The sequence below is a fragment of the Sparus aurata genome, chromosome 20, assembly GCF_900880675.1.
Source record: "Sparus aurata chromosome 20, fSpaAur1.1, whole genome shotgun sequence".
Classification (NCBI taxonomy): Eukaryota; Metazoa; Chordata; class Actinopteri; order Spariformes; family Sparidae; genus Sparus; species Sparus aurata.
This window is the reverse complement of record NC_044206.1, coordinates 2,748,229-2,770,023: the sequence shown is the minus strand read 5'-3', so window position 1 is coordinate 2,770,023 and position 21,795 is coordinate 2,748,229. Positions and strand designations below refer to the sequence as shown.

The 21,795-nt window shown below is 39.9% G+C and overlaps 1 protein-coding gene across 1 annotated transcript; it reads right to left on the bottom strand.

Annotated features, from left to right (window-relative positions):
• Positions 1-411: 411 nt before the first annotated feature.
• On the bottom strand, positions 412-19,841 carry ube2d1b (ubiquitin-conjugating enzyme E2D 1b). The gene is made up of 7 exons (XM_030399683.1): positions 19,615-19,841; positions 16,061-16,124; positions 8,475-8,506; positions 8,104-8,181; positions 4,048-4,153; positions 2,793-2,886; positions 412-2,323 (listed from the first exon to the last, which is right to left on the bottom strand). The coding sequence occupies exons 1-7, from the start codon at positions 19,636-19,638 to the stop codon at positions 2,278-2,280; spliced, it is 444 nt and encodes a 147-aa protein (XP_030255543.1). The 5' UTR covers positions 19,639-19,841; the 3' UTR covers positions 412-2,277.
• Positions 19,842-21,795: the final 1,954 nt, after the last annotated feature.

Sequence of the window (21,795 nt, the reverse complement as noted above, 5' to 3'; positions counted from 1 at the left end):
TTTGGTTGTGAAACATGAAAAAGGAACATTGAATAAAGATGGTAACTAAGATTTCAGGTCCTTCGTGATTGTATTTTATTGCTCATAAAAAACAAAGTAAAATTCACCTCTGCAAAACATATCTCAATTATATTATATGGCAATGATAAAAGAGGCTATTTGCATTCAATTCTTATTCAATTGAGGATATTTTATAAATGGATCTGACAAAATTGTGCCTTTAGATTGTGTTCTTGTTTTGTTTTGTGGGAGTCCAACTGGTCTGGGTCGTGACATGGTCTTGACTACGACACTGATGTCAACCATACAATGTCACATTAAGTCACAAACTGTTGTCCACACATTTACATTGAGCTCTGTGATAAAACATAAAAAATGAAGAAAAAAAAATAACGGACCTAGACCATTAAGTCATAAAAATCGTACCATTCTTTAATTCAGTACAAAAGGTGCCACACAGGTCTCAGACATGAGAGACTGTTTACACAAGGACAGACAATGGCATTTTACCCTTTTCATATAATAGATGGATATACAGACAGAATGGAGGTCAACAAGTAGAACATATTCAACCCTTAGATACAAGTTAAAATCTGATCTTTGTGCCTGTGTAAATTCAACCAAACATCAGGCGAAGAGTACATTGTTTTAATGTAAGATTCATATTGTGATGACTCTAATTTAAATAAAACAATATAAAACATATTGGAGTTCAACAGATTTTAAATACTATACAATACAAAGAATACAAGTATGAATGGTAAGAATAATAAGAGATGAAGAACACAGTAATACATAACTCAACTTGGAATTGCTTTCAGTTTTCAGGCCAACTGCAGAAACACATTGTTCCATTCAACTTTGTCTGCTACAAGATGCAAAATAACTCAACAAAAACCTCCAAGACGTGAGCTGAAGGTTCCATGTTAAAGGGGGCATTATGATGTCGTCATTATTCTTTTGTTTTACATACATGTCAGAATGGAGGGTTTCCATATTTGGCTTGCATCCTTCCATATTTCCATATGGTTCAGTGCCTTCCTTTGTGGCTGCTGATGGATCTGAATCTGGGATTATCCAGTTATGGAGCAGCTTTTTTTTCCACATGTATGCCATCTAACGGTACTTTAATTCAGCCCCTCTAGAAAAATGGCTTGTTGCTGACTGGCAACAGAATGCTGTAAAACAATTTCTAATAAACTTGTGTATCATGAATACAATTTCCTTGATGCTAAACTTTTAACGGCCTCCATTAAATGACCACAGGCAATCACATCTGCTAAATAACCCTCTCCACCGATAAAAAAATAACAATAATGTACATGACATGGTCTGTTAGTACGTAGACCCTGAGTGGCTATGGGTCAACTATCTTATTTCCTCCGTTTCCACCGTGATAACGAGTTACACTTTCTTTGTTTTATGAATCCCAACCTATTTATATCAATATCACAAGATAACAACTCTTTATTTTTTCCCCCAAGACAAGGAGATAATTTATCATATGATACATTCATAAGAGTGGATCATGACATACATACACTGCTCCATAGTGTTGGTTTGAGAGCATCAAAGTCAACCATATGAACTTTTGAATGCTTTACCTGTTGATTTGATATGAGGGCATAACAATAGCGTTTTAATGTAATGCTTGTTCCCATGTGAACTTTTAAGAGTGAGACACTTGTGCTTAAATCATTAATTCTGTGTAGAGACAGGGCAGATGAAATAACATTCTTACATACAGTGACAATCATCTCAAGCAAATGTGTTACTCTCCAGCAGGCTACAGCTTCTTGTTGGCCTATGGAAAAAAAACTACCAACGTTTGCATGGTGTGCCTAATAAAGTACATACAAGATAAATGTTCAGTCTGATGCATTGATAGATAAAGAGCACTCCTCAATCTGACATTTGCAGCTGAAATCAGTTGCTACACTTGTCAAGATGTCGTGTACACATGCTAGCAAGGCACTATTGATCTCTTTAAATAATAAGTAGGAACATCGTTTTGTTTTATCATGATAACTGGTAAATGCATTCCGTGATAATGACATAAATAACTTTTGATTGTGAGAAAAACTATTTTTAATACATTATTGCGGCAAAACAGAGGTAATTTTGACCCATGGCTGTTCAGGGTTTCCATAGAATAGTAATGACAGTTCAACTAAGATTACTTCATGATTCTATACTATAATGTACAGTGTGTTGTGACTTAAAAAAAGAAGGATAAAGAAAAATTCTCAGCATGTTTTTTTTTATATTATTTTTTCTTTACATGGCATACTTTTGGGTACATTCTTTTGCTAGTCTGTTGTATCTGCAGAGAGAAGAGAAGAGGGCGAAGTCAGTGGATGACAACTGCACGTCACCTGATGTTGATAGTGATGTTAGAAGACAACAGGGGCCTGTGTCCTAATAAGGTCTGCTTATTGTATTACAATGCCAGCATCTTTTTTAATTATTCCCAATGAGGAGAGAGCAATTGCGCCATCATGTGGCCAAGCATCTATTTTCAGTACACTCTGCCTTTTTTGGGCAGCCGCTCTGAGAGTTATGGTTGAAAATCTCTGAAATGTAGATGGGACAGGACTTCTTACCTTTAACCCTGGTTACCAAAAATATGATTAGCTTAAGTCAATCTAAATCAACATGCAGAATCTTTTCTCTCACATCACCAGTGCTTCAAAACAGTGCTCCCAAGAGCACTGCCAGCAAGACTCTGCTAGAGAGAGACATTATGTGGACACAGGCTCTGAAGTTAATCCTCAGTCTGTACATATACTCACTTGTCTTTGTCGTTCTTGTAGATGTGTGCTATGTCTGGAACTAAGGGGTCGTCAGGGTTTGGATCACAAAGCAACGAACATATGGACAACAAAACTGGAATAAAGATAAATCAAAAATATCACATTAGCCTACATGAAGATTAAATGTGGTTAAATTGAGCCTACTCTTGATAGATCCAACAAGAGTGATAACTTCGGTCAGCATAGACTAGACACAAACATCCTATCTACCTACCTATCAGGCTGTCATGATACATGTTGGCATAGCAGTAGGCCTATTATGGGTTAGTCTGACTGCTTAGCACTGAGTTGGGATCTCCACCAGGCAGCAGCTTGACATGACTGACTTCAGTTGTTGCTGGTTGGGTGTATAGTATTAGTTTGCCCTCAGGCTTTTATCTAGAAAGGATTTAATTAGCAAGGTTTTTTTGGAAGTGTTGAGCAAACAGCTAAATAAATGAGACTTGGATTATACTGCACAAGCAGTTTTAAACTGGCAGTTGATATAATTTGGGCAGTATTACAGTATACAAAGCTATTCAGAAATCCTAATGGTGTAATCTTCAATCTTCACTCACACTCATCATTTCAGGAGTGGGAGTTTAACTGTAGTGAGGTATTTTTGTGTATGTATGCATGCATGTATGCTCAAAAAACTGTAAGCAAGCAACTGAATATGGATTCCACTAATTGAATCACTGTACACAACAGTTTTGTCAAATACGCTGAGATTAAAGAGGCTTTAAATTATAATATTATACATGTGGAGGTGAGTGTGGTCGAGGCGCAGCTGCGGGAGAGAGAGAGAGGTAGAGAGGGCTCAGGAGAGCAGCGCCAGGTGAGTGATTGACAGAGCTGGCACCTGGTTACTAATCACTGTCTCCCTTTATATGCAGAAGCATGCTGGACCTCAGATGGAGGATGCATGGGAGGTGCACAGGAGAGCAGCTGCAGGATGCGAGACGCACGAGCCGCGTTTAGTCACTGTGTTTGTATGATTGTGTATTTGGTGGTGTTGATCAATAAAAGAGAATTACACCCAGTACTGTGTGCTTGGTGCGTGCTGAGACAACTCACAGTAGCACGGAAAAGGCTACACTACACTTAAGAGGTTACTTCATCAGTGACTTCACAGCCACTATTGGGTTTATTAAAAATTGTTGCCTCTTAAAAAACAGGCAGCATTTAAAACTGACATATGGTTGTTGTTGCAGTTACATTTGACACAGTGAAAGCAGATGGAGACAGTAGTTACCTTTAGACACTGTTAGTGCTGGAGACCACTGTGACCGTAGAATGTCCAAACAGATACTCCCATTGCTATTTATATTTGGGTGATAAATCTTTGTTGTAAATGCTACCTGTAAATAAAAACACATGTTATTTACACTGGTCTGTATAAGCAGAGAAGATGTACTTTCATGCTTCTATACAAGTGTTAGTAGCAAGAGGCTCTGTCCAAATATGGCTCTAGAGTTGTTACAGTCCAGGCATAGTGCATTGATGAAAACATTATCATGAATGTGACCATTTCAAAAAGCAACTTTAGTCATAGTAAAGTATGCCAGGGTTCTCCACAGAAATTTTTAGTATAGTGTTGCTGTTTTCAAATTTCACCGTCAGTGGCATGCAACGCCGGGGGGGTCCCCCCCCCCCGTAGGAGGAAGCTCTAGGATGTTGACTGCAACTTCAGCCTTCAGTCTTCTCTAAATATACCACTTACAGAGACATCTTATTCATCAAAGAAAATGTCCAACACCAAGTTCTTCTTATAATAGAATAGAATGTTATTTATTGTAAACCAACGTATTCCGATAGATTTAGGGCCCTATAAAATCTGTTTTATTTTTTCCCAAATTCCAATTTATTTTTTCCCAAATTCCGTTTTTTCCATTTTAATTTTTGGGAATCTCTTATCATACGACCAAAAACAGTGTGTTTTTAATGTAAATGACTAAAATGTCCATAAATTAAATAGAAATTTGAGAAGTTTGAGGTGACAAACACATTTCCTCAATACTGTACCGTACAGTACATTAAAGTGCATCAAAAACATTTTGACTTCATCATGTCTTCATACAGTAGTATATTTTGCGTTTTTATGGGTTTCATTTGAGTTTCATTGAATAAAAACATAGTCAGCTCTCAGGCAGATCCAGTAAATGTTTGCATACCAAAATTGTTCTGAAAATTTAAGTTGTAAATATTAAAAAAATTAGCAAAGATGACCAACAAAATGAGAAATTATACTCGTGATGTTATGTCAAGTTAGCATACTAACCAGCTAGCAGTGAAAACTCCAACCATCCCCCTGTCCTCTGAGCTCCCAGCCCAGGCAGAGTCAGCTAAGAGGGCTGTGGCTAACGGGGCTAGTTAGCTAACAGCAGCTACTGTTAGCAGCAGTTAACAGTCACTCTGGTATTATATGCCGATAATATGAATCGGACAGGTGGCTAACTCTCACGCATAACAACTTTAATTATGATTCCTCAGGTCTGCTTCTTTGCAAAACAACAGTTCACCTGACACATACAAGTCGTTCGGGGGCTTGGCTCTGTACTGAGGGGTTAATGCCGAGTTTCTGAGTTTTTTCGCCGATGAAGACGGAGCCGCGGACAGCCTCTTCGCCATGCTTACAGTTGTTTTGACGGGGGAATTCAGTCTGTGGAGGGGGCTTGTTGTGCCACCCAGAATTGTTTCCCTCTGTGAAGTTTTCCACAGACATACGCTCCTCTTCCACACGAAAACAACGTTTCAGTGAAATTATGACAAATTTCGCGATATTCCCCGATTCCGTTTTAATCGGCCAATTCTGCTAATTCGTCTGCGATTTCGTGATCGCGGAAATCATAGGGCCCTATAGATTTGAGCAAAATCATCGAGATTTGAGCAAAATCATCAGGGGAAATAGGAAATAAACACCCTTAATTTGAAAATGAGTATACTGGCGCCGAGCTAGCAGTATAGCAGCTCAGCGCCATTATTCCACAGTCTGGGGAGAACCATGTATGCTGTTTATGATTTTCTTGGTCACTTCTCCCTGGTGGGACCTTCCAAATCAAGAGAGGAAACTGGGATTGTTGTGAACACAAATTAAAGTATTAAAACACTGTACAGTCACAACATCTTCTCATTCACCTCATTCAGCTCGACTCTCATTAAAACCTGTTGTCCCCATTTGAAATTAAACAAATGCGTATATGACAAAGGGCTAGGACAACAACAACATATTATGCAACTATATTACATATTGGATTGTTTATTTCATGATGTGTTTTATTGTGTACTTTCTTTAAGAAGAGCTCATGAAGACAATAACCAAAAATGCACTGTTACAAGACCAGGGTTCTCCCCAGACGGTGGAACAGCGGCGCTGCGCCGCTATACCGCTAGGTTAGCGCCGCTCTACTCCGCGGGTGACAGTGACGAGCGTCCGTCCGTCCCCCGGTTGACGGCTTTTTTTTCTGAGTGCCAATTGTTCCTCGTGAATGGAGAACGCATGTGGTAGCCTGCAGCCACATTCCTGAAGGTTTCCATTTTTTTGTGTGATCACTTCATACAACCAATCAACCAATTTTAGATTAGGTGGTACTCATCACCCAGCATCAACCCTGGTATCCAAGAAAATAAGGGCAAGCTTGTTCAGTCCACATCAGTGTATCCTGAGCTCATAACAGAGAAGGAAAAGCCCATTTGTGGGAGTAGACTGCTAGTAGATTGGAATGCTATTGTAAGAGCTAAGCCAACATTGTTCAGCTATTGAGGTGCCTCCGCTTAGACGACTCAATTGACACGCTAATTACTTTGTTACTGACTGATTTATGCTTCAAGACAATGTTTCTTTCTTGAACACTCAGTGCATTTATTGCCTATTACATATGTTCTTCATGATATTCAAACAACATAATTCTCCTTTGCAAACACAATGATAATAACTTTAATGCAGCAACAAGCTGCCTCAGCATCAGTGACAGACAGCGACACTCAGCGACAGCAGTCAGAAAATATTAACCTTCCGGGTAGAAACACCTGCAAAGGTGGGTTCCTACTTAGAACATTTGGTGCTATTTACAATGGTGACACCCGATTACATAATTCACATTATAGCAACAACCAACAGGTATTATACCCCGAGCATTGTCAGCCTTCTGTTAACAAAGAGTTAAGTTACCTGCGTAGCTACTGTCAATAAAAAATAATGCAAGTTATTTCTCTAACCACACAAGTGTTTCATCCCAATGCCCTACAAGCATTCTGCAAATAAACAAACTCAAATAAATGCTATATGGACACAGGGGAAAGGTTGGATTAACTGATGAGACTGTATAACCAGACACCTGTGACACAGGGGTTCTGAGCTATACATCTTAGGGATGCATCATGATTTTCAAACATTCACAAGATTAGAAGAATTTGAGATAGTTCAAGTGACTTTTTTTCGCTGTTTTTCCCCCTTGTTTTTACTGGTGCCTGGAAATAACCTGGTGGCATTACATTATTACAGGCTTTGGTTGAGGCCAATATTTAAAAGTGCTGCTATATGCTACAGTACATACAAACAGCAGATCTTGGAACAATCATCGAATAGTTCCCATGCTACCGAATAGCATTTTTGCCTGAAATGCCCATCCCTACTCAATGTATGCCCCTGTACTGTAACCGTAGGCAAAGTCTGCAACAGTGAAGTCGAGTTAAAGATCTTAAAGCCAAGATTACATTTGTAACAGCCACTAACAACCAAAACAGCTTCTTATTGAGAACCAAGTAAAGCTGGTTGCCACATTCGGAGGAAAGAGGACAGAGAGGAAATATGGCAAAAACTGAAAAGAAAGCACAGCAGAAACATCAGACAGGTCAGACGACCTTGTTTAACTATCCTTTAAACCTTTACACTTATAGCTTTTATGTTACAGTTACAGATGACAATGGCCACAGAAACTGACGAGTTTGCCAACTTCAGCAAGGCAAATCAACCACCAGTTGTGTACCGGGAAGCGACTATATGGTCTATATTTTATGATGTTTAAAACAGAAATGGGAGATCAAAATAAGTTATATACTGTATGAAGGAATAACATTGTTTATTTGATGACACAGGGCATTTTAGCAAGAGGCCAATGATTTAGCTTGATAGTAACCTTCAGGTTTGTACATTTAATGATGGTAATGGATTATGTAGGAAAATTATGCTCACATAATTTATAACATATCAGATGTTTGCAGGACTAGAGGGTTTCCTGACAGCCCAACACCCAAGATACATTCTACAATATGGCAGAACAAAGCCTTGAGAAACCAAACCAGGGCTTACCTTTGGTGGCTTAAATGGGTAGTCGGTGGGGAAGTGGATTGTGAGAAAGAAAACTCCTCCTTGGTAAGGACTGTCACCCTGATATAAAGACATATGAGACATCTCTGTCAGTAAAACAATTCACGCTAAAACGACCACATTTCGATTCTGTCTAGTATTAATCAGCTCTATTGAGAAGTTATTTGGTCCTGCATAAAAAACTGAGTGCCACAGATCTTGCTAAATATCGCTTTGGGGCTAAATACAACTTTTTAAGTTATTTTAATTCCCTTGAAACTTTTTTATGTCCCCATGGTGGTCTTAATCGTTACTCCAGCAGTATTTCTAATACAGCACAATTACAGGAGACTGTGTGATAGCATGATACTCACCGGACCCATTATGGTCGCCTGCCAATGAAACACTTGAAGCAATTAAGGGAGAAAGAGAGAGACAAAGGAGAAAGTCAGCTGTGCATGTCACAATGTTCATGACCCACCATCCATCAGTTACAACACATTGGGCCCTATTTTGACTACAGTGCAGCTCGCAAGGGTTTTTAGGATGTGTCCAAGTTTGCTGGTTAAACGGTGGATAACCTGGGTGCAAAGTGCAGTACACGGCGCAAAGAGGTGGTATCATAATCTTAAGTAGCCATGGGTGTGTTTTTTCTCTCATTCACTTTAAGAGCCAGGTGCTTCTGGACCCTCTGCCCCGCTGCTTCACAATCATCATCAACAATTCTTTTTGGGCTGCATATGAAAAAATACACAGATATTAAACTGAGGAGGAGGAGCGCTGCTGCGGGTCCCTCTGTATGTGCGCGATTCTCAGTCTTTGGATCAGGTGGAACGGGTCATAAAAATCATCTCAATAAATAACGGCGGGATGAGAGCAGAAAACCACGTCCTTCGTGAACAAAATATTAATGACATTACCTGCAGTGATCCTCCAGCAGCGGAAAGTATATAGCTATCTCTACATAACTGTGCACAAGGAACAGCTGATAAACTTCATTGATTATTTAAAACTGCTGACTGGTTTCCTTTGGAGTTTATAACTACAGCTTTTAGTTCAGCTGATCAAATGTGCCACGATGTTTGTTACAGTACATGACTGTGTTCATGGAAATGTTTAAAATAACTGAAAGCAGCCTCATAATCATAAAATCAGAGTGTATGAACGGTGTGAGCCTGCCTGTGAAGGAGCATCTAATGTGTCCTTTAAATATCAGGAAACAGACTGCGGTTTGACTTTAGACCAGATCTTTGTTGGTCTGTGATGCTGTCGTCTTCTGCTGCCTCAAGATAGCAATCCACCATCAGTGCACCTGACCACACCTCATTTTAAGACCTACACACGCAGGGGCGCACAGGTGGGTGGAAAGGAAGGAAAATGACAACTGCCTCAGTCTAAATGATGCACAAATGTGAGGTGAGTCACGTGACGCGATGCAAGAAGAAGCCACGGAGTAGGGCGCTCCGCACTGCATTGCTGCCTTCACCATTTTAAACATTTACGCCAGAGATACTACCATCCAGCATACTGGTTTTTGCTTAAAGAGGATGCACAAATGTTGAAACTTTCGAAGTCTGCGGCCTGTGGAGATATTAAACGTCATTTACGGTCGCACAGGGCCGACGCCATGATGCAAGGTCAAGATGGAGCTGACGAGCCCGAGCAGCAACAAGCTAACGACATAGCTCAAGATATATACTCAGCACTAACAAATATTTCTGAAGACCTGGGGGGGCTGGCAGACATATGTCGTACCACCACGTCGGTTGAGTCTAAACTTTCAGCCCTAATTACGAGACAGGATGACATGGAGAACCGAGTCGAGTACTTGGAAAGAGTCGAGCAGGAGTGGCAAGCTAACCCGCCAGCTAGCAAAACAGATGTCGGACAGATATGGGACAAATTGGAAGACATGGAGAATCGTTTGAGACACAACAATGTAAGCTTCGTCGGCTTTCCGGAGGGCAAAGAGGCAGGAGATGTGGTGGGATTTTTGGAAGAGCTGTTGCCAAATTTGCTGAACATAGAGGGGAGACGAGAGATTGAGCTGGCACATCGGTTCGCTGGCCAGCGAGACGGACCCAGACCAATACTGGCCAGGTTTATGAGATCGGCAGACCGGGACGAGGTGTTGCGAGCAGCGAGGAATAAAGGCAAGCTGAGTTGGGTAAACACTACTATTTTGCTCTTCCCCGACTTCTCCAGAGCCACTCAGATGAAACACAACAAATTCAGGGATTGCAAGAAAAAACTACATGAGCGGGGGGTTAGTTTCAGGATGCTGTTCCCGGCTAAGCTGAGAATCGAGACCGGCGAGGGTGTGAAGGCTTTTGACTGTCCCCTGAGAGCCATGGCTTTCATTGACACTATGCAGTGAGCACTGATGGACTGAGTTGTTGCCATCCTACTAGGGCTGGGCGATATGGACTAATAGTCATATCCCGATATATTTAGGCTGAATATCGATATACGATCTATATCCCGATATTTTTATGCAAAGTGAGAGCAAATGTTCAGTCAAAGTCAAAGCCAAATATGACATGTGGGTGGGAATTTCGTCATTTTAGGGGCAAGTCCATTTGGCCTTCACTTTTTTTTTTTGTCAGGGGCACAAAGGCCACTGAGTAAAATGTGTTGATTTCCCTTTAGACTGATACCATAACATCCTAATTTATAATAAGACATGGATTATGTATTAAAACATTTTTTAAATACCAATATCAAGTTAATGTTACATTACAAAACAGTTTTTGTTAAGTAGGGTTAGAGTGAGGTGAGTTTTGTGACACCACACTGAATATCAGTGTTATTGAATATTTCTCCCAAATAGAAATTCCTCAAAATTATGGCAAAGCACATTTTTTCTAAACAAAAACATTGTAGAATAACCAGCAGGAGACCACTGATGTGTGGTGTGATTTTGGTGACACTACACTCTGAATAATAGTGAAGTTATTGAATATTTTTTGTAGTTTCTCTTTTCAGTGCTGCACTTTGTAGACGGTCCCTGCGCCCTCGTCTCACAGCTAGCTGACCATACAGACCAGAGTTAATGTCCAGACGCTCGTTTAGATGAAAATACGGTTGTAGCTCGTTGTCTACCGTACTACGGTAGGAAAGAGCCGTCGTTTGTGTTTTAACAAGGTTTCACTTATGAGTTATTGATCCGGGAAGTTCGTATCTGTGAATATATTTCCAACTTTACCGGACTAAATCCTACCACATAAGTCAGTTACGTATCATATCGAAACCGGCTGAGCTCGCTCGCTGTGCTGTAAGTTTCGTTCTTCAGTTTTGAGACGCTGCTGCTGTTTGAGAGGCTTTCACGTGAGATCATCGTGATGATGAGACTCCACCTGCGCGAACCGCGAACTCACTGAAGTTACTGTGAGTGACTACTGTGCACTCAGGTGGCTGTAATTAAAGACAAGCTCGCTATGCTGTCCGGTGGCCGTGCGATGATATTTTTTCACGGGGTATCAAATATTTATGATTTAACAACTATTCGAATAATCGAAAATCATTGCCCATCCCTAGTCTGAACTCGTCACTTCTGCAGGACCCTGTAAATGTAGAGCGGCTCAGGACAGAACTAAATAATTATTTGGAGATCAATTGGCATTCTGTATCATCCGCGGGAGTTCCGTGGGAGGCTCTAAAGGCTGTGATAAGGGGACGTATTATCACACACACATCATACATAAGAAAAGTAAAACACGGGAGTTGCTAGAATTGGAAAATATAATTAAACAGGCTGAAACAGAGTTGAAGCAACAAGTGACACAGGACGGGATGAGAAAACTGACAAAGTCAAAATATCAGTATAATAATATAATAACCCAAAAGGTTGAATTTAATTTATTTAGGGCTAGACAAACATATTTTGAGTCAGGAGACAAAGCAGGAAAATTGCTTGCCAATTATATAAAACAGAGGGAGTTGGCCTCCACTATTCCTGCTGTTAGGTCGCCGGTCGGGGACCTGCTTACTGCAACTGTAGATATTAATCAGGCCTTTAAAGAATTTTATAGTAATCTCTATAGTTCGACATCTACCTCTAGTGAAGAAGAAATTCATTCATTCAAGGTTATAGAACCACTACGACTTCCAAAATTGACAGAGGAACAGAGGGATTTTCTAGACTCAGGTATTACTATTGAGGAGATTAAAGGGGTAATCAAGGCTTTACCTTCAAGTAAAGCACCTGGACCCGATGGCTTTACTGGGGAATTTTTTAAGAGCTTTGCAACAGAGCTAGCTTCACCTTTACCGGAGGTGTATAAGGAAGCGCTGGAGAGGGGTATACTACCACCAACTCTGAGACAGGCCCTTATTAGTCTAGTTCCTAAGAAAGGTAAGGATTTGGATGAGTGCAAGTATTACTGTCCTATTTCATTAATGCAAATAGATAGCAAATCGTTTAGACAGGGTAACTACGCCATTGATCCATTCTGATCAAGATGGATTCATTTGTGGTCGTCGCTCCTCAGATAATACTAGACGCCTTGTTGATGTCATGTGGTCTGACGCCCGGTCAACAGTTGCAGCAATCTCTCAGGACACTGAAAAGGCATTTGACATGGTGGAATGGGGGTATCTATTCAAAATTTAGAGGAGTTTGGATTTGGTATTACCTTTATATAATGGATTCATGTATTTTATAAGGACCCACAAGCAGCAGTGCAGACTAATGGGCTGGTCTCAGATTATTTTACGTTGGGTAGAGGAACCAGGCAGGGTTCGCCCCTGTCTCCTTTGCTCTTTTGTCTAGCAATTGAGCCTCTTGCAGCAGCTATACGTGGGGCGACTGACTTCCCGAGTATTACTGTAGGTGGGATGGCACATAAATTGAAGCTTTGTGCCAATGACATCTTATTACTGGTGTCCGACCCCAGCAGATCTATACCATGTCTTCTTAGTATCATAAACTCATTTTCCAAATTCTCTGGCGACAGGGTGAATTGGTCCAAGTCCGAGGCACTCCCTTTAACAGCTTATTGCCCCTCCACTACCTTCCACCCAGGTGTACTTCAGTGGCCTCAGCAAGGTATTATGTATCTGATTTCCTTGACAGCTGAAAGATCTGATCAAAGTTAATTTTGATCCAATTTCTTGTGATGTTGAGAGATGGAAAACTTTTTATTTGTCTATGGCAGGTAAAGTTAATGTTTTGAAAATGAACTGTGTTCCCAAACTTAATTATCTTATCCAGGCCCTCCCCTTAGAAATTCCCCATTATTATTTTAAAAGGTTTGACAGGATATCCAAGGTATTCATTTGGAATGGTAAACGCCCCCGTTTGAACCACAGCAAGTTACAGTGACCAACTGATAGAGGACGCTTAGGGCTGCCAAAGATGCTGTTTTATTATTATGCTTTTAATTTAAGGCACCTGGCCCATAGGTCTCTCCCTTCCGAAAGGGCCCCCCTGTGGTACTGTATGGAGCAAGCTGTAATGGCCCCTCTATCACCCATGCAAGTCTTGTCTATTAAATGAAATACAAAAGCTAGAACACATCCAATAATCTCTCATTTTAAATTTAATTTGGACTAAGATTGCTCAGATATTTAAATTTGATCCCTATTGAAATGCCTCTTCAAGTATCTGGTCAAATCCCAAACTACGAATTGGTAAATACCCCATCTATTGGAAGATATGGTGGGAGAATGGTGTGTCACATTTGGGGATCTGTATTGTGATGGTTCCTTAAAAACTTTGGGGGATTTGGTGCAGCGGTTCAATGTTCCTACGTCTCACGTTTATAGATACTTGCAACTTCGAAATATGGTGGTGGGGATATTTGAGTCTGCTGCATCAGTCCCCATAAATAAATAAATAAATAGATAAATAGATAGATAGATAGATAGATAGACAGGTAGATAGGTAGATAGATAGATAGATAGATAGATAGATAGATAGATAGATAGATAGAATTATTTTAATGATCCCAGACAGGGAAATTATTTATTATTTATATACATAATGCAGAACTAGATAATAAAATTATACAGACTTATGGAAAAGGACACGAGGCGGCTGTCTATTATTCTATGATGATTCAGACTCTTGGCAATGGGCACATTTCAGCTCTGCAGAAGACATGGGAAAAGGATCTGAACCTGACATTTGATGATGAAGATTGGAACAGAATTTGTAAAAATGTCAAGTAGTTTCAAGGGATGAAAGAATACGTCTTATTCAATTCAAATTATACATCGTTTTTATTGGACTCCTTCCCGATTATTTCGATTAGGATTATTACCCACATCAAACTGTTGGTGATGCAAATCTGAGGAAGGTACTCTAGTTCATGTTTTATGGTCATGTGCTAAAGTCCAACTGGACCAATATTTATGATAATTTGTGTGAGATTACAGAGATACGAATGCCATTTAGCCCTAGGGGTGTTTTTGAAATAATAAAATAAAAAATGTTAATCATAAAAACAAATGATGCACAAATGTCCCCGTGTGACTAATAGAGGAATTCTGATTCTGACACTTGCTCTGCGCTGTGTGCTGCTTTATTTCTCAAAACATTTCTATTTCCACTTTCACTCACAAAATAAGTTGTAAGGGAAGAATGAATCATGATTGACCCTTGGGTAAATCCTCACACAAATTTTAAGTGTCCAGTCATAGTTGTGTAACTGTAACTGAGCACAGCAGGGCTGTCAAGTTTTTTAGTATTCTTGCTGGCCCGCAGTGCAGTCAAGTCTGTTACTGTTCAGTTCAAAGACTCCTTGTCACTGACACACTATGTTGTTCAGTACATTTTTTCTCTAAGTGGTTGCAGGGCTGTTCAAATGCACTTCAGCAGTACATCAATAAGTGAACACATCGCACCCAAAATCATTCTGGTGCTTAAAGGATTAGGTGAGCCCTTCATCATTCACATGACCTTAGTAATGTGTTCAGTACTCTCTTACAAAAATGTAGAGAAAAAAACACTGTATATTAGGGGAATACCTTACCTGCCTATCATTTACAACTGTTTTTTGATGATTTTTAAGTGACTTTTGTGGTCTTTAACGAGGAAACAATGCAGCGTGGATTACAATTGAACTGACAATGGCTCTCTCAGTCTGCAGCGAGCAGCTCAGTTACAGTGGTGACTCAATACATTCTGTTCAGTTTATGGTATTGTAATACTAAAAGTATTACTGTTACATACGAGGGAAATATTTAACCAAGTCACATTTAGGAGCAGTTTTTCCCAACAATGGCTAGGATAATGGGTATCATTTGACATTTGGCCTGCTTCCAAAAGTAGCTGCTGTTAAAGCTTGAGGACGGCAGAGCTGGTTTTATCGCCAACCCCCTGAATTAGAATCTGGACGAGAATCTTTGGACATATCTTTCTCCCCTAACTATGACAGCTCCTTCTAATAATAAATATAAGGTGCCAAAACAATCGTCATGGAAACCTTACACACCGCTGCTGGATTTTTAAAGACACGGGGGGGAAAAAGGCTGGTGCGTGGCATGTTTACAGTTTGTGTGCACACCTGCCTTGCCCTTTTTATTACCAAACTCAAAAAGGGCACAGAGCCTGATGGGAAAAGTTAAGACAAGAATAAAGTCAAAGAGCTTTCCAATGTGAGAGTTGAACAGTTAGCAACAGGTGGGTTGAAAATGCTTCATTTTGATTTAAGAAATAGTCAAGATAAATTAAATGGAGAGGTCATACACATTAAAAATAGGAGTCCTTTATGTCGTGTGCAGTGATACCATTCAGTAGTGTTACTGATTTAGAGTTACTGGGTCACATGACATGGAAAATTCTGAAAAAAATGCTATTATTGTATAAATAAATAATTAAATTAATTAATTAGGCATTAGCAGGCAACATACATCTGATAAAATAGACCAATTTAGTGTAGCTTTTTTAATCTGAGTTTTTTATAATACGAGCATGAGGAAATTGTGTAATTGGCATTAAACGTGTGTGTGTACTTACGGTCATCTCCCACTGGTCCAGCAGAACATTGTGCTGGAGGGTCTCTCTGCAGGTCCTGCAACTCCTGTTCAATACAGAACAAACATTGCTGGTAATGAATCAGCTGAACAGGTACCGATCAAATGTAATGCTCCTCATTTTTAACTTTAGATTGAAAATGAAGACAACTCACTTCATGTGTATCACACAAGTTTTTTGAGTAAAGATATATCAGGTAACAGATATCAGCCAAAACACTGACATAAAAAACATCCATCCATCCATTCATTTTCTTCCGCTTATCCGGGGCCGGGTCACGGGGGCAGCTGCCTGTGCAGGGACACCCAGACTTCCCTCTCCCCGGACACTTCCTCTAGCTCCTCTGGAGGATCCCAGACGTTCCCAGGCCAGCCGAGCACTGATCCGCATGTCAATCTCACGCTCCATCCTTCCCTCACTCGTGAACAAGACCCCAAGATACTTCAACTCCTCCACTTGAGGCAGGAATAAAAACGAAACAAAAATCCATCTGGTTCTCTCTCTCACATCTCATTGTATTCTTCAGCGGATGGAGGAGTGGACCTTAAGTTAAGATTGTCTGCAAACTGCTGGTTTCAAAGTTAGCTTTCACACTCAATAATGCTTCTATTTCTCCACTACTAATAATTTATTTGTTTTGGGGGTTTTTTGGACAACATTGTTGATGAAGGTGTATTTAGGTGTTAGATATTTCTAAAACCCTCGTTTTTAAGACAAGGTTTGTTTTTTTTACTTATACTTGTTTTGTCTGTAGACAAAAGGTTTGTATAGTTAGTTGGAGAAAACAAGGATTTTGGAGGTGACATTTGTGACAGCATTTGCTTCCCCTTTAACCAACTGTAATAGTAAAATCCTGCTTTTAAAGAAATGCATGAGTAATAACAATTTAATGGTATAAATATTGTAGTCACAGGGGATATTTTTCTGCATTGAGTGCTTTTAATATTTTAAGTAGGCTTCATTGATAATACTCGCTTACATTGACTTTGGTAACATTTTCAATGCAGGGCTTTTATTTGTCCTGTGATGTGACTGTTGTGCATGTGCACATTGCAATGTCGATTCTGAATCAATATATTGCACAGTCCAAATTCATATTAGGAGGATGTCAAAAAATGGAGTGGTGCACAGAGAACAACATACTACTCTACATCAACAAACCAACAAGCTCATTGTTGATTTAAAAAAAAAGGAGGCAAAGACACACACCACTGTCTACATCTGTTAAGTTGAGGTGGAGGTAAACATATCAAACTTAACACAACACAATATATACAGATGGCATTGCTGTAACTACAGGTTTGTTTGATGACATTGCTAACTTAGGGCTCAGCAAGTCTGCATATGAAACTTATTCTCTCAGCTCAAAATGTATTTTGCTCAGAGTAGAGAGTGTAGGGTTAGGGTGGTTTAGATGGACCTAGATTAGATGTGCAACAATCTAGCCAGGTTCACAAAGAGCCACCACAGGCTCACTGAAAACCGTGGCTTTATGTTCAACATACCTCGCCAACCTATTGATCTCACTTCATCATTGGTTCCTATGTCTGGCAATAACAGCAGAAACCGAAACAGTTAGAAATGAATGGCATTGTGTGCTCTGAAGAAATGTTCACTGCAGGACTTGTCCACTGTCAAAAGAGCAACAGTACATCAAATACAACAGGGCTGTTGTCCACTTAAATTAAAAGTCCTTTCACACTGCACTAACAGCATTCTTAGACCCTTCTCAGTCTCAGGCTAGGACAACTTTCAGACTGACACAATCCTGGCACGATCCAAAGTGGGCTAACACCAATTTTTAATCCTGGGATTACTGGCTCTGCTCCGATGCAGGTAGCCTGAATTTGTTTTCTTAAATCGGCAAGTAACGGTGTTTGGGATTAACGCAGGACTATGTTAACTGTCGACCTTATCTGAATGTGTCTATGGTTGTCGTAGCTACAGCAGATGTTGAAAACAGGAAGAGAATACGTAGCCGTCCTTGTCAACGTTCATAAAAAATGTGTCATATACTTACACTCTGAACCCTCGTCTCTGTCTGAACGGTGCTTGTTGTTATGGAAGATGGAAACAAGTAACAGGAAAGATGTCTGTCTCCCTAATAAAGTTTTTAAATGCACCATTTGTCTGTTGGAGCTTCATGATGTGGGAGAGGAATAACATGACCTGAACCAACACAGTGCATCACCAAATCAACGTGGATTTGATCTTTGGTGAAATATCTGCAAGTCATATATCATATATAAAGCCATTTCTAAAAGGCAGCCAGATCAACCACACTGTGTCTGCAGTTAGAACAACACGTAATTAAAAACTGAAGTGCACATGTAAACACGGAATACTGAAGTTTGAAGATCCCACATCGGCTCAGTGATGATCACATGTGGACGTAACATTGTATTTATACTTCTGGCCATATAGTGCCTGTTTTCTATAACTGATAATCTGTCATGAGCAGGAAATTCTTCAAAGTATTTTGGTTTTGTCCAGTTGTTGCGTTCTTTTGGCAGCAGGTAGTAGGTTATCTGAACAAGAAATTATTTTCTAGCTTCTTATGTGTTTCTCACACTCTATACTGAAGACATGTATTAAATAGTCTATAACATAACTTTAAAGATGATAGATAAATGGTTCATTTTGATGATTTGGTGACACACTGTGTTGGTTCAGGTCATGTTACTTCTTTTCCATCACTTAAAATATATGGACCTTTGCATTTGTTACTTTTATGACATGTCTTTTAATGCATGTTTCCTCTGACAGGCTCCACCAGACAAACAGGTGAATTCAAAAACTTTATGAGGGAGACACACATCTTTCCTGTTTCCATCTTCCGTAAACACAAGCACAGTTCAGACAGGGACAGGGAGTGTTAGTACGTGACACGTTTCCTCAGACAGACTCCAAAGTTGAATCTGCTGCGTTTAATTAAAAACTGAACAAAGAGGCATTAATGAGGACAGCTACGTATTATCTTCCTGTTTTCAACATCTGCTGTAGCTACGTCAACCACACACACATTCAGATAAACGTCGCCAGCTAACATAGTAGCATGTTAACCCCTAACACCGGTACTAAAAGGTGCCAGTGTGAAAGGGGACTAAAGTAAATCGAGTATCACGCGTCATTGCTAAATGCTGATGCGTGTTATAGAGGACATTTAACCCGGGGCGAGTGTAGAGAGAGTGCGAGTCGTTTAGGCCAGGACCAGGAATGTGACAGCGTCTACAACAGTCACAATAGTGACATGGAGGCAGCAGAGCAGCCACAAAACCCACTGAGCCATTTGTTAGCGACAGGACGAAACTTTAAAGTTGTCGTTGACTGTGCGCTACCTGTGCCGAAAGGTGTCAACGCACAAATTAACTCCAAAAACCTTCTAAAGTTAGCCGGAAGTTGTTTTAATGCGGATATAGGGTTGAATCTTCGTTGACAAACCTTTTTTCAGAAATGAATCCTAACACTAGCATTCGCTGAGCCACTTAGCTAACGCTGCTGTTAGCTGACAACCATGGCTAGCTAATCAAACATACCTTCTGTATTCTCTTCAGTGCCATGTTGACTGGAGCGGATCGGTCCTCGACTCACTTTTACTCGTTCTTTATCTCAACTTCTGTTGACAGAAGCGAAGTCAGTGGATGTAGTTTGTTCCTGGAGTACTTCGACAACCCGGGATGTGTTTGTGTTTTGTGTTTTTATAAAACCTCTTTTGTTTCCGTAATCTTCTGTTTACGGTCGCTCCCACGAAGTGGAACATGGGAAATGTAGTTTTGAATTTTGCTAGTGGGTGAGACCGGGATGACACAGAAGTCCCGCAATGACTGGCCCATTAACGCTGATAAAGCTTCGCGTGTGAAAATTCTGTTTATCCTGTACAAGTTTTTGTATATCTGTACATATATTTTGGTTACAGATGATCAGCTTTGTAAACAATCAGCCACAAAACAACAACAATTACACAATGTTGCCTTCAGAAAGGCTTATTCTTTAAAATGACTCTGTAACAAGAGGGCCACTCGTGTTCAGTCCGTTGCATCATTGTGCTTAGAAATTATCCAGTACTCTTTATTGTTTCTCCCTCTGCACCGCTGTTCTGAATTATTGTTGATGAAAATAAGATTAATGGATGTGTTGTACAGTATGTCCTGTGGCCACCTTGTATCCAGTGACATGATGTGAAATGAAACCTGCTGTGGACTGTACCTTCAGGGTGAGCAGAGAGGGAGATGTGCACATTTACAACTATACATTTATGAGATTTAACATTTGGTAATTCCTTTACACACATTGCCAGCTGAAATCTGAGCTGGCATTTTTTTTTTTTTTTTGATTGATCCACAGTGTCTTTCCCAAATCAATTGAATTTAAGGACTGTGTAACTCATACAGTATAGCCGCCGTCACATTAAAAGACATACTAAAATGAGAAAACTTGTGAAACTTGCTCGACTTTTGTAAATCCATCACAGTTAACATCACGTGGCCATTGATTTCTGCACTTTAGTTGCTGATTGATTTAAAGAGTCTGCACTGATTTTCTCTGCAAAGATGAGGCAACTTTAACCAAAACAATTTAAATGACACAATGTTCACTATAATGTAAAAGACAAGAACACAGGATTCAAGAGTCTAATTTCTGACTGTCATGTTGTACAAAAAACATATAAGACAAGATACATTTTTGAAAAAGTGCAAATGATTTGTGTGATGGAGCTAAAACACTGGCAGTGACTTTTACGTGCAACAGGGGGTGCTGTTTACAAAGATTAGATTTATTTCAATGTGCCTGAAGTTAAAATTGAGAATAAGTCAAAGGTTAAGCTATTCTAATTTTAGATTAGTCTTTCCAGGAACACCTAAAAGTTTAACACTCCCCTGCTATATCCCTGTGTACACCACAACCATGCATCCAAAGGCCTCTGGCCTGGAACAAAGGTTTCCAGATGCTTACAAAAAAAACTATCTTTCAACGATGCTTAAACTGATGTCCATCTATCCAGTTAGGCAACCAACGTGCACAGCTCAAATTGCTAAATAATACTTTGAGCACCCACATAGGTAATATTCCATAAGAATGAGTGTTTGAATTTTTGTGTGTTGACTGACTTCGAACATACCCAGAAAGGAAATGCAGCCCATTATCACAAATGTTCCTTGAGTGGCTGGAAGATCTGTACAGCATACAACACCCTCTATCCTTATAAAAGGACAGTACGGACAATCAGGAAAAAAAATATGGATAAATTATAAACATATATGAGAAACATGGATCTGGGAGGACATTGAGCAACTTTAGGCATTACCAAACAGCCTTGAGCCTAAAACCTCCTCTCCAGGATGGAGATCCTGGTAGAGGCCAGCCTTCACAAACGCAAGAGGCAGAGTAAGTTCACACCATTCACACACAATCAGAATCAGAATTCGTTTATTAGTCCCGCAAACAATGACATTTGTGCATCACATAGGTAGGAGAAAAGAAAAAAAAAAATAGAGAGTGAGAGACAATGGTCTCATGCTCACAAGGGTTGTCACTGTCATGTTATATCTACCAGTTTATTCTTTTTGTAGAGATTATAATTCTGCAGTAGAAACACATGTTAGGGGCTTGGAATACTCAGACATTGTGATGTGGAAGTACGAAGGAGTAAACGGATATACTTAAGTAAAGGTAGAGTAAATTAGAAGTACCTATGAATTGTACTTAAAAGATTTAGA